The 12,297-nt window shown below is 38.5% G+C and overlaps 1 protein-coding gene across 3 annotated transcripts in view; it reads right to left on the reverse strand.

Annotated features, from left to right (window-relative positions):
• Positions 1-12,297, reverse strand: part of LOC136864416 (fibulin-1) — a 451,544-nt gene that overhangs the window by 257,165 nt on the left and 182,082 nt on the right. For all 3 annotated transcript variants that reach the window (XM_067141388.2, XM_067141387.2, XM_067141386.2), the window contains exons 5-6: positions 4,574-4,721; positions 2,449-2,558 (exon numbers count right to left, since the gene is read on the reverse strand). In XM_067141388.2, the coding sequence (XP_066997489.2) occupies positions 2,449-2,558; positions 4,574-4,721 (258 nt within the window). The remainder of the gene's footprint in view (positions 1-2,448; positions 2,559-4,573; positions 4,722-12,297) is intronic.

Here is a 12,297-nt window from a genome sequence, read left to right on the forward strand (position 1 = left end):
GAGGCGCGCGGCTGTGAGCTTGCATCCGGGAGATAGTAGGTTCGAATCCCACTATCGGCTGCCCTGAAAATGGTTTTCCGTGGTTTCCCACTTTCACACCAGGCTGTACCTTAATCAAGGCCACGGCCGCTTCCTTCAACTCCTAGGCCTTTCCTATACCATCGTCGCCAAAAGACCTATCTGTGTCGGTGCGACGTAAAGCCCCTAGCAAAAAAAAATTCTCCCTTAGTTTGAATGTACATTGTAATATGATCGTATCCCCAAAATTTCAGTCAGTCAGTCAGTCAGTCAGTCAGTCAGTCAGTCAGTCAGTCAGTCAGTCAGTCAGTCAGTCAGTCAGTCAGTCAGTCAGTCAGTCAGTCAGTCAGTCAGTCAGTCAGTCAGTCAGTCAGTCAGTCAGTCAGTCAGTCAGTCAGTCAGTCAGTCAGTCAGTCAGTCAGTCAGTCAGTCAGTCAGTCAGTCAGTCAGTCAGTCAGTCAGTCAGTCAGTCAGTCAGTCAGTCAGTCAGTCAGTCAGTCAGTCAGTCAGTCAGTCAGTCAGTCAGTCAGTCAGTCAGTCAGTCAGTCAGTCAGTCAGTCAGTCAGTCAGTCAGTCAGTCAGTCAGTCAGTCAGTCAGTCAGTCAGTCAGTCAGTCAGTCAGTCAGTCAGTCAGTCAGTCAGTCAGTCAGTCAGTCAGTCAGTCAGTCAGTCAGTCAGTCAGTCAGTCAGTCAGTCAGTCAGTCAGTCAGTCAGTCAGTCAGTCAGTCAGTCAGTCAGTCAGTCAGTCAGTCAGTCAGTCAGTCAGTCAGTCAGTCAGTCAGTCAGTCAGTCAGTCAGTCAGTCAGTCAGTCAGTCAGTCAGTCAGTCAGTCAGTCAGTCAGTCAGTCAGTCAGTCAGTCAGTCAGTCAGTCAGTCAGTCAGTCAGTCAGTCAGTCAGTCAGTCAGTCAGTCAGTCAGTCAGTCAGTCAGTCAGTCAGTCAGTCAGTCAGTCAGTCAGTCAGTCAGTCAGTCAGTCAGTCAGTCAGTCAGTCAGTCAGTCAGTCAGTCAGTCAGTCAGTCAGTCAGTCAGTCAGTCAGTCAGTCAGTCAGTCAGTCAGTCAGTCAGTCAGTCAGTCAGTCAGTCAGTCAGTCAGTCAGTCAGTCAGTCAGTCAGTCAGTCAGTCAGTCAGTCAGTCAGTCAGTCAGTCAGTCAGTCAGTCAGTCAGTCAGTCAGTCAGTCAGTCAGTCAGTCAGTCAGTCAGTCAGTCAGTCAGTCAGTCAGTCAGTCAGTCAGTCAGTCAGTCAGTCAGTCAGTCAGTCAGTCAGTCAGTCAGTCAGTCAGTCAGTCAGTCAGTCAGTCAGTCAGTCAGTCAGTCAGTCAGTCAGTCAGTCAGTCAGTCAGTCAGTCAGTCAGTCAGTCAGTCAGTCAGTCAGTCAGTCAGTCAGTCAGTCAGTCAGTCAGTCAGTCAGTCAGTCAGTCAGTCAGTCAGTCAGTCAGTCAGTCAGTCAGTCAGTCAGTCAGTCAGTCAGTCAGTCAGTCAGTCAGTCAGTCAGTCAGTCAGTCAGTCAGTCAGTCAGTCAGTCAGTCAGTCAGTCAGTCAGTCAGTCAGTCAGTCAGTCAGTCAGTCAGTCAGTCAGTCAGTCAGTCAGTCAGTCAGTCAGTCAGTCAGTCAGTCAGTCAGTCAGTCAGTCAGTCAGTCAGTCAGTCAGTCAGTCAGTCAGTCAGTCAGTCAGTCAGTCAGTCAGTCAGTCAGTCAGTCAGTCAGTCAGTCAGTCAGTCAGTCAGTCAGTCAGTCAGTCAGTCAGTCAGTCAGTCAGTCAGTCAGTCAGTCAGTCAGTCAGTCAGTCAGTCAGTCAGTCAGTCAGTCAGTCAGTCAGTCAGTCAGTCAGTCAGTCAGTCAGTCAGGGCATGTTATTTTATATAGAGAGATTTTTGATTTGACACGGAATTTATATGATAATTATAAAATGTAAGTAATGTTTTTCATGAATAATTTTACAATGTTAATTAAGTTCATACAGGAAGTTTCAGGAGGGCTTTTATAACAGTCAAGTTTTGTTTTATTGGATGATTAATATCAATTATGAGTTTTGTTTTTCTATTCTGTCAGTGACTAATGCTTAGGTTGGTCTGCCACGTTAATTCACAGTAACACCACACAGGTGTGTAGCCATGGGTGGTTGCTGGGGTTTAGAACCCCCATTGAATTTTTACAAAAAAGAAAATAAACAGAAACTGACAATAAGTAAGAAACTAAATAAACATTCAGGGACATAATTGTAGAACCAACAGATCTGTAATTCACATACAACAGTGTGCTTATAATAACAAGTCATGCATGCACCGTCATTGTGTTCTATGACCACTTTGTTACTATAAAATAACCATTACTGATACCACACACTGCCTCTTTTTAATTTAAGTCCACATAAGATACCTCCAATATGAAACAGAAGACCAGCACAAAGTAATCTGATGGAGTGTCTCACCTTCACAGCTGCGATCGTCCTTGCCTAGTGTATAACCTGGATGACAGGAACATTCAATTGCTACACCGGTATCAAAGCACTTGTGAGCACATGGATTATTAATCTTGCACCTGTACAGAAAACATTCCAAAACGTTGTAAATTAATAAACATATATGGCAAATATAATGTAAAAGAATCCCAGCAGAAGATCATGTCAGTAAGTTAAACTTTCTGTTAGAATGGTGATATTGAATTCAGAAGGAAGATACTGTTTGGAAGGGTTGCCTATCAGAGTGTTCATAAATCTATTATGAAACAAAACCATGGAAGACTACAAAAATTACATGGCTGGGGTCTCCCCATGTGACAAAGATGGAAACTGATTCCAGTTAACCGAAATGAAATTTCAGAATAGAATGAGTGACATAGGAAAAGAATTAAAGGTGGAAAATATAGGTATTGAATGGAGAAATAAGGCCTGAGAATGCTTTGGCATGTTATACAGGTGACTGAGGGGAACTGAACATACTATAGAATTATAAATGAAAGGAAGGAGATTTAAGAAAGACTGAGTTTTTGATGGGTGGACTTACTGTAGTTTAGAACAGCAGAAGACAATCGAACATTGGCTGAAACAATGACATAAATGATGTTAGATGTGTATAAATTGTGTTATAGGTTAAGTTATGTGTTTACAGGTTTTGTATTAAGGTTAGGTTATTGTTATAACTTGTAAATAATTCTTCATATGTTCAGAGTTGTTCAGGAAACTTCTATTTGCAGCTGTGCGGACTCCAGAGATCTCTTGAACATTGATTTACCAATTATATATGTAGTAATTTAATTGTAGGTCTTTCCGGATACCATATCTTGTGGTAATATGCCATAATGATAAACATCTAGGTATGTTGGTGCTGAGAGAATTCCAGAGCATGGACTTAACCAAGGGCTTCTTGGTACTGTAGAACTAATTAGATGTCTCGTACTAATACGATGTTGTGTGAAACCAGAATTATCAAGAAACCTAGCCAGAAATGTGTATAAAGGGTGGTAGTCAGTTTGTCAGTTAGTAAAGTTGTGATCATGTTGTCGGTAAGTTATGTTGTGAGGTTGCCATGTTATTGTTGTTCGTTACAGAGTTAAGCTGCGTTTTTCACAACGAAACGAGTTTAATATCGATACCGTTCGACAGATCAGTTGTAGATTATTGTGTATATGTGTAATTACGTGTGTGCTTAGTGAAAATATATGAGTAGTCAGTGATAGTAGTAGTTTTATTTTATTTCATTGCTCAAATACATTATGGGTAACATACTTATGAATGAAGAGTGGAATGGCCAAAATCTGTCCGTCTTTATTAAAGACTATTTTCATTATATCTTCCGGTTTGTTACATTACTTGCAATTTCAAGATGAATAGATGATAAATTAAATATTATTAAAATGGTGTAAATATAATCTGATATTCAGTATCATTAGCTGAATGATCGTTACGAGAGGTACGATCCCACGCTTCTTAGGAAAGTTCTGCAAGGACTTCCATAGGGATAATGCCTTTGTTCTAAGAATTGCAATTTCTGCCCTAAAAGGCTCAATACAATATTATGCAATCATTTCAACAGACCCTTAAATGGAAAGTATTTTTAATGATTTTACAATCACTTATTTTTAATTAGGAAATCATAATGATCAGTAGGCTTTGTTTTATGGCAATCTCTGACTAGGAAAAGCAAATTGTTTGTTATCAAGCTAAATATATATATATAATCTACACAACAATCAGAAATGTTTTCTGCCTGAAGATTTTGCAATCAGACGTAGATATAACAAACACTGTCAGAATAATTTTTTGAGTTCAACAAGATAACATACCTCCGTCTATGTCTTCAAAGGGGAGTGAAGATCAAGACATAGTATAGTTTAATGCAAATAAAAGAAATTTAATAAGAGCATAAGTAGAGTCTTCTCATTGTATCAATAACATTTTAGCAATAGTTGGTAAGAAGGCAACATTTACTCCAGAAGATAGTAATTTCACTAGGTATGGCCAGTATATTACATATGTCAGGCTTCATATGCTCACATATCACTGCAGTATCACTAAGGCAGAACTTGTTTTCAGACAGCATCACAAAGATTCTTACCTGTCAACATGTTCATCTTGTTGGCAAGTCTTTCCATCAGGTAAGAGATGGAAGCCTGGTCTACATGCACAGCGATATGACCCTGGCGTGGGGATGCAGATCTGCGCACACAGCTCACCAGGAAGGAGTTCACAAAGACTATCAATTGCTGCAAGTTTCAGTGAACACAATAATAACATATGATCCACAAGTTTGTTACACCAATTTCATCATAAATACAGTTGATTTTAAAACAAATCACATCATTAATATACTGGATAGAGGAATATACTGATAGATACCACTGATACTTTTTCCACATAGCTATTCCAGTGTAAAACAATACTTTTATGCATCATTCAGGGAGAAAGCAAAATAGTAGCACCAACGAAGTACCGTAGTGTATTTTTTATATTACCAGGCTTTTTTCAGAAAAATTGTATGGCATAAAATGAGAATTATGAAAAACTCAAAAATAATTTTATCACAGCAAAAATTATTTTGCAATTTGTTTGGGGTCTTCCCCACAGAGTCAAGAGAATTTTCATTCCCCTACTAATAAATAATTTCATATGCAAAGTAATCACTGATTTATTTGCTCCCTTTTTTGAACTGATACCCTGTTTTCTTTTCAGTTGCCAGAACTATTCTTCAATCACTGTTTATGACCTCGTAGTAGGTTTCATATATATATAAACAATAATAGTTTTGTCTGTACATTGCTCAGAATTTGAAAAGTGGTATTTCTGTATCAGCCATGTTCATAGTAACAAGGAAACGCACTTTTTACTTTTCCGTAATGTCTGTCTGTCTGTCTGTCTGTCTGTCTGTCTGTCTGTCTGTCTGTCTGTCTGTCTGTCTGTCTGTCTGTCTGTCTGTCTGTCTGTCTGTCTGTCTGTCTGTAGGCCTATGTATATATGTATGTATGTGTGCATGTACATGCATCACGAGAAAACGGCTGAAGGGAATTTAATGAAAATCGGTATGTAAAGTCGGGGGATGGGTCACTACAATCTAGGCTATAAATCATTTTACTCACGCTGAGTGAAATAGTAGTTTAGGGAAGGCCTAAAATTCATTTCTCAAATATTTATATTATTAGTGGCCCTATCGATAAAGGTATATAGAATTAAATTTCCGATCATTTATGCCATACATTGTTACCGTACCAGCTTTGATAACAGAGATATTCATGAATTTGTATTTTTGTTGCCAAGTCTATATCAACGCCGAGCCACGATGACATTGGTTAACAGAATTTAATGAAAGTCGATATATAGAGTCGGGGAACAGAAACTGCAGTCTATGTTATAAACAATTTTATTCACCCTTTATGAAGTTGTAGTTTAGAGGAAGGCGCCTAAAATTTAATTTTTAAATACCTATGCTATTGGCCATATTGAGAAGTACTACATAACAAAAGTTATACAGAATACATTTTCCGATCAATTATTTTGTATTCAGTTTTACCGTACCGACTCTGATAAGACTGGTACAGCATTTCGAAGTCAGAAAAAAACTAACTGTGAAGGCCTACAATATTGAAAGCACATAACATTGATCAACAATAACATTACATTGACCATTGTTTGTGGCGATGTTCCTTGTCTATGTTGCCATAATCTAGGCTATAAATAATTTTATTCACGCTGAATGAAATGGTACTTTAGGGGATGCCTAAAATTTAATTCCCAAATAATTATGTTATTAGTGGTCGTATCGATAAATACTACATAACTAAATTTATATAGTTATATATTTCCGATCATTTATGTCTTATACATTGTTACCATACCGGCTATGATCAGAGATATTCATGAATTTGGATTTTTGTTACTAAGCCCTAATCAGCGCCGAGTCACGAGAAAATGGGTAAACAGGATTTAATGAAAATTGGCATGTAAATTTCGGAGAATAAAGAACTACAGTCTACGCTATAAATAATTTTATAAGACGCCCTAATATCACAGAGTCTAAAGAAAACTAAATGTGAAGGCCTACAATATAGAAAGCTCATAACATTGATTACGTTACATTGACCATTGTTTGTTGTCATGTGCTTTGTCTTCTGTTGCCACTCATCTCCGATAGATAGGATTACTGCTGCGTACTGAGTACTGTTTTAAAATTTGCCTTACGTCGCACCGACACAGTTAGGTCTTATGGCGACGATGGGATAGGAAAGGGCTATGAGTGTGAAGGAAGCGGCCTTGGCCTTAATTAAGGTATAGCCTCAGCATTTGCCTGGTGTGAAAATGGGAAACCATGGAATAACATCTTCAGGGCTGCCGACAGTGGGGTTCGAATCCACTATCTCCCGGATGCAAGCTCACAGCTGCGTGCCCCTAACAACACAGCCAACATACCCGGTCGTGCCGAGTGTAACAGTCTGCCTAAATATTGGCGGGAAGTAGTTGGGGAATTAGGTAACTTTCTTCTTTAGCATGCCATTCCTCTGTTTCATAAATTGTCTGATACTACTGGTACGTAACACACTGGTTCATCATAGCATTCGAGCTATTCAATCCCTACTCTGAGGCACTGATTGGAATGAGAAGTGTGCACATTTAACAAAATAATGGCAGGGGAGTGTTCACGGCCAGTAAATTTGACATGCATTGTATGTAAGCTTTGGGGAGGTATTCTTTCTGATTATATTAGACATGTTTGTGAAATTAATAACTGGTTCGATAAAAGGCAATTCGGTTTTAGGAAAGGTTATTCCACTGAAGCTCAACTTGTTGGATTCCAGCAAGATATATCGGATATCTTGGATTCTGGAGGTCAAATGGACTGTACCGAAATTGACCTGTCTAAAGCGTTTGATAGGGTGGATCATGGGAGACTACTGGCAAAAATGAGTGCAATTGGACTAGACAAAATAGTGACTGAATGGGTTGCTATATTTCTAGAAAATAGATCTCAGAGAATTAGAGTAGGTGAAGCTTTATCTGACCCTGTAATAATTAAGAGGGGAATTCCTCAAGGCTGTATTATCGGACCTTTATGTTTTCTTATATATATATAAATGATATGAGTAAAAGGGTGGAATCGGAGGTAAGGCTTTTTGCGGATGATGTTATTCTCTATAGAGTGATAAATAAGTTACAAGATTGTGAGCAACTGCAACGTGACCTCGAAAATGTTGTGAGATGGACAGCAGGCAATGGTATGTTGATAAATGGGGTTAAAAGTCAGGTTGTGAGTTTCACAAATAGGAAAAGTCCTCTCAGTTTTAATTACTGCGTTGATGGAAAGTTCCTCCTTTTGGGGATCATTGTAAGTATCTATGTGTTAATATAAGGAAAGATCTTCATTGGGGTAATCACATCAATGGGATTGTAAATAAAGGGTACAGATCTCTGCACATGGTTATGAGGGTGTTTAGGGGTTGTAGTAAGGATGTAAAGGAGAGGGCATATAAGTCTCTGGTAAGACCCCAACTAGAGTATGGTTCCAGTGTATGGGACCCTCGCCAGGATTACCTGATTCAAGAACTGAAAAGATCCAAGGAAAAGCAGCTCGATTTGTTCTGGGTGATTTCCGACAAAAGAGTAGCGTTACAAAAATGTTGCAAAGTTTGGGTTGGGAAGAATTGAGAGAAAGAAGAAGAGCTGCTCGTCTAAGTGGTATGTTCCGAGCTGTCAGCGGAGAGATGGCGTGGAATGACATTAGTAGACGAATAAGTTTGAATGGCGTTTATAAAAGTGGGAAAGATCACAATATGAAGATAAAGTTGGAATTCAAGAGGACGAACTGGGGCAAATATTCATTTATAGGAAGGGGAGTTAGGGATTGGATTAACTTACCAAGGGAGACGTTCAATAAATTTCCAATTTCTCTGAAATCATTTAGGAAAAGGCTAGGAAACCAACAGAGAGGGAATCTGCCACCTGGGTGACTGCCCTAAATGCAGATCAGTATTGATTGATTGATTGATTGATTGATTGATTGATTGATTGATTGATTGATTGATTGATTGATTGATTGATTGATTGATTGATTGATTGATTGATTGATTGATTGATTGATTGATTGATTGATTGATTGATTGATTGATTGATTGATTGATTGATTGATTGATTGATTGATTGATTGATTGATTGATTGATTGATTGATTGATTGATTGATTGATTGATTGATTGATTGATTGATTGATTGATTGATTGATTGATTGATTGATTGATTGATTGATTGATTGATTGATTGATTGATTGATTGATTGATTGATTGATTGATTGATTGATTGATTGATTGATTGATTGATTGATTGATTGATTGATTGATTGATTGATTGATTGATTGATTGATTGATTGATTGATTGATTGATTGATTGATTGATTGATTGATTGATTGATTGATTGATTGATTGATTGATTGATTGATTGATTGATTGATTGGCTGCGGCCTGGTCATTCCAGCTCTGGAACTTTGGACTGTTATATCGGCACCGTAGTACTGTTCGTGAAAAGTGAGAAAATGTGCAGTTTTTCATTTGATCGAGTATTTTGTATGATAACATTGTTTTTAATCGCTACATTCCTACTGACGTTTTTGTAATGACCTATGTTCACTTCAGTTAGGAAAACGACAAAGTCAGTCTTTCTGAGAATCCCGTAGCGAAGCACGGGTACATCAGCTAGTCTGTCATATGAGATGACTACAGGGGTAGAATGTATATATCCTCTATCCTCTGCAATAAAAAAACATGCTACAACATTATCTAGTGTGCCTTGTTTTCAGGTTTGTTATATTATCTACTTAAAGTTTTAAGATAAAAATATGATAAATTTAAAGTTATTAAATGGTGTTATAAATATAAGTCAATATTTTCCTTCTTGATACATAATTCTTTAAATGCCTATCAGATTATTTTCATATGGCCCTTTTATTGTGTACATGTTATGATCAGTGTCACTAAAAGAGAAGCAAGCCAGCAAACTCGTAGTTTTACGTAACTGATAATATTGTGATCATAGGCTTGGGACCTCCAATTTTATGTGGAATCATTTTAATAGACACTCCGCCTAGATGCAAGAAGTGCAAAATAATAAAACTGAGTAAAAACCAGAAAGGAGAAGAGACATATGATAAATAATAATACAGATGGTTAAGGAGTAGTAACACAGGAGAAGGAAGGGATTTCAATGAGTCAACATAAGTAATGGAAAGGTACAAACAACTTTCAAATCAAGTCACAATATAGACAGACAGGAACATGAAGTGCAACTTACAATAAGATAAACGAAATGCCAGGACAGTGTGGACAGTTTTTATCAAGCTGCCTTCTTAATTTTGTATTCATAATTGAAATAAAATTTTGTCATGTAGATATAGTCAAAATGGCTGATTAAGAATCAATTACAAGAGTGGATCTCAAGAATAAAATAACCCAAACTAAACAGTACAATCTTAATGCTGTACCGTACTTTATCATATATTCTGTTTACAATTTCCACGTGAGCATATCTCTACTGAAATATAGATTTACATATACATTATAGACTGTTAATACTTTCAACATTCAGTCTGCAAGCCTCTGTAACATACTAACCGCCATCACAATCCCCTATTAGTGAATAGTTCAGTGGCCACCTTTAGTTCTACACATCTTTTCTATTAATTGTTAGAAACTGAGACTAAATATCATCACCTTGGTCTCCCTCTATTTCTCTTACCCTTCATAACAGAGTCTATTATTCTCCTCTGTAACCAATTCTCCTCCATACACCTCATACAACACCATCACCGAAGCCCGTTTAGGCATTCAGCTTCATCAATTGAGTTCATTCCTACCTTATCATGTATCTCTACATTCCGAGTACCTCCTGCCATTGTTCCCACCTGATTGTACCAGCAATCATTCTTGCTACTTTCATGTCTGTTACTTCTAACTTATGAATAAGATAGCCTGAGTCCATCCAGCTTTCACTCCCATAAAGCAAAGTTGGTCAGAAAACAGACCATTGTAAAGATAGTTTCTCCCGGGAGTTTATTTCCTTGTTATAGAATACTGTCGATCGCAACTGCGAGTTCACTGCATTAATTTTATGCACCTCATTTTCTATACTACCATCCTGGGAGAATTCTTAACCTAAATACTTGAAATCATTTACCTGTTCTAGCTTTGTGTCCCTAATCTGACATTTAATTCGCTTGGATTTCTTACCTACTGACATCAATTTAGTCCTGGAAAGGCTAATTTTCATGCCATACTCATTTCACTTATGTTCAAGTTAAAAGAAATTAGACTGCAGCCTTCCGGCACAATCTGCCATAAGCCAAATATCATACTACATTTTCACCTAACTGAATCCCCCGCCAGCCACTTAATAAATTTCAGCATATGATCCACATAAACTCTATGAACAACAAGGGTGTAAATTCCTTGAACCAGGAACTCATTCTACCATTGCCGGGTGGAGTGGTTAAAACGTTTGAGGCGTTGGCATTCTGACCCCAACTTGGCAGGTTCGTCCTGGCTCAGTCTGGTGATATTTGAAAATGCTCAAATACCTCAGTCTCGTGACGGTAGAATTACTAGCAGGTAAAAGAACTCCTGCAGGACTACATTTCGGCACATCAGCATCTCCGATAGCAGTAAAAGTAGTTAGTGGGAGGCAAAGCTTTTGGTGGGCTTTTGGGCTTATGCCGTGTCAAGAAAATAAGGTGAAATTCTTTACGTTTCGCAGAGAACTATACTCTGCGTTATCAGAAGAAAATTTCGACTGTCCTCGAGAAAGGCTTCTAAAACAACGAGCTATGAATTTAGACGTTACCCAATAGAAGTAGAAATGATACGTTCATTCGTCACCAGATGGCTCCTCGGACCGATACAGCGTTAGCGTTCGAAGTGGAAGCTCACGGAACCATCAGAATCAGTCTGAGAGGGTCACATAACATAACAGGCATACGCACATATGAAGGTATGACATTGACACAAGTCTGGAATGAAACATCTAACGATGAGGAACGTACGAATTTTGGAAAACACCGAAACGAAATAACAATAATGAAGGAACAGGGAAGGTAACTATCTGCGTAAATCCATAAAGGCTGGCAACTATGTATTACTTAATTGATAGTCAGTGTCCCTGTTGAAATTATTAGGATTTCTACGTATTTCCACAGCTTCCCGTATAATTCTTGACCTGTAATGTCTTGTGTGAGTAAGAGCTCGAGCATCTTGGAACATGACATCATGACCAGACGATAGAGCGTGCTCAGAATTTGCTGATTTGTCTGGCTGAATGAGACGAATATTACGTTCATGTTCCTTGATACGAGTACCACTGGACCGGCATCATTGGCCAATGTATACCTTGCCACAAGTACAGGGAATTTCGTATGCCTTAGTATGTAAAAGGACAATTTGTCCTTGGTTTTACTCAGACTGTGAGCAATTTTAGTGACGGTGCCAAACACTGTTTTGATATTGTTTTTGTGGAGGACCATGGCAATTCGATCTGTAAATGCAAGGCAGGTAGGCAGTTCCCTTCACTTCTTCCTTCTGTGAGCTTTACTTGGTCGTTTCTCTGGGATGCAGGGCCCTATGAATCTACAAATCGCTGTAACCATTACCATTGAACGTGACTTTCAGTGTGTCTTCCTCGATGTTGTTGTCGATGATGTTCGTTGTTTTAAGGGGCCTAACATCGAAGGTCATCGACCCAAGGTCCTGGATGTTTAATGGCTCACAAATTCGTCTCGCCCTCTTGGTGAGTGTCGTGATAATGCCTTGTT

This window comes from Anabrus simplex, chromosome 2 (genome assembly GCF_040414725.1).
Source record: "Anabrus simplex isolate iqAnaSimp1 chromosome 2, ASM4041472v1, whole genome shotgun sequence".
NCBI classification, from domain to species: domain Eukaryota; kingdom Metazoa; phylum Arthropoda; class Insecta; order Orthoptera; family Tettigoniidae; genus Anabrus; species Anabrus simplex.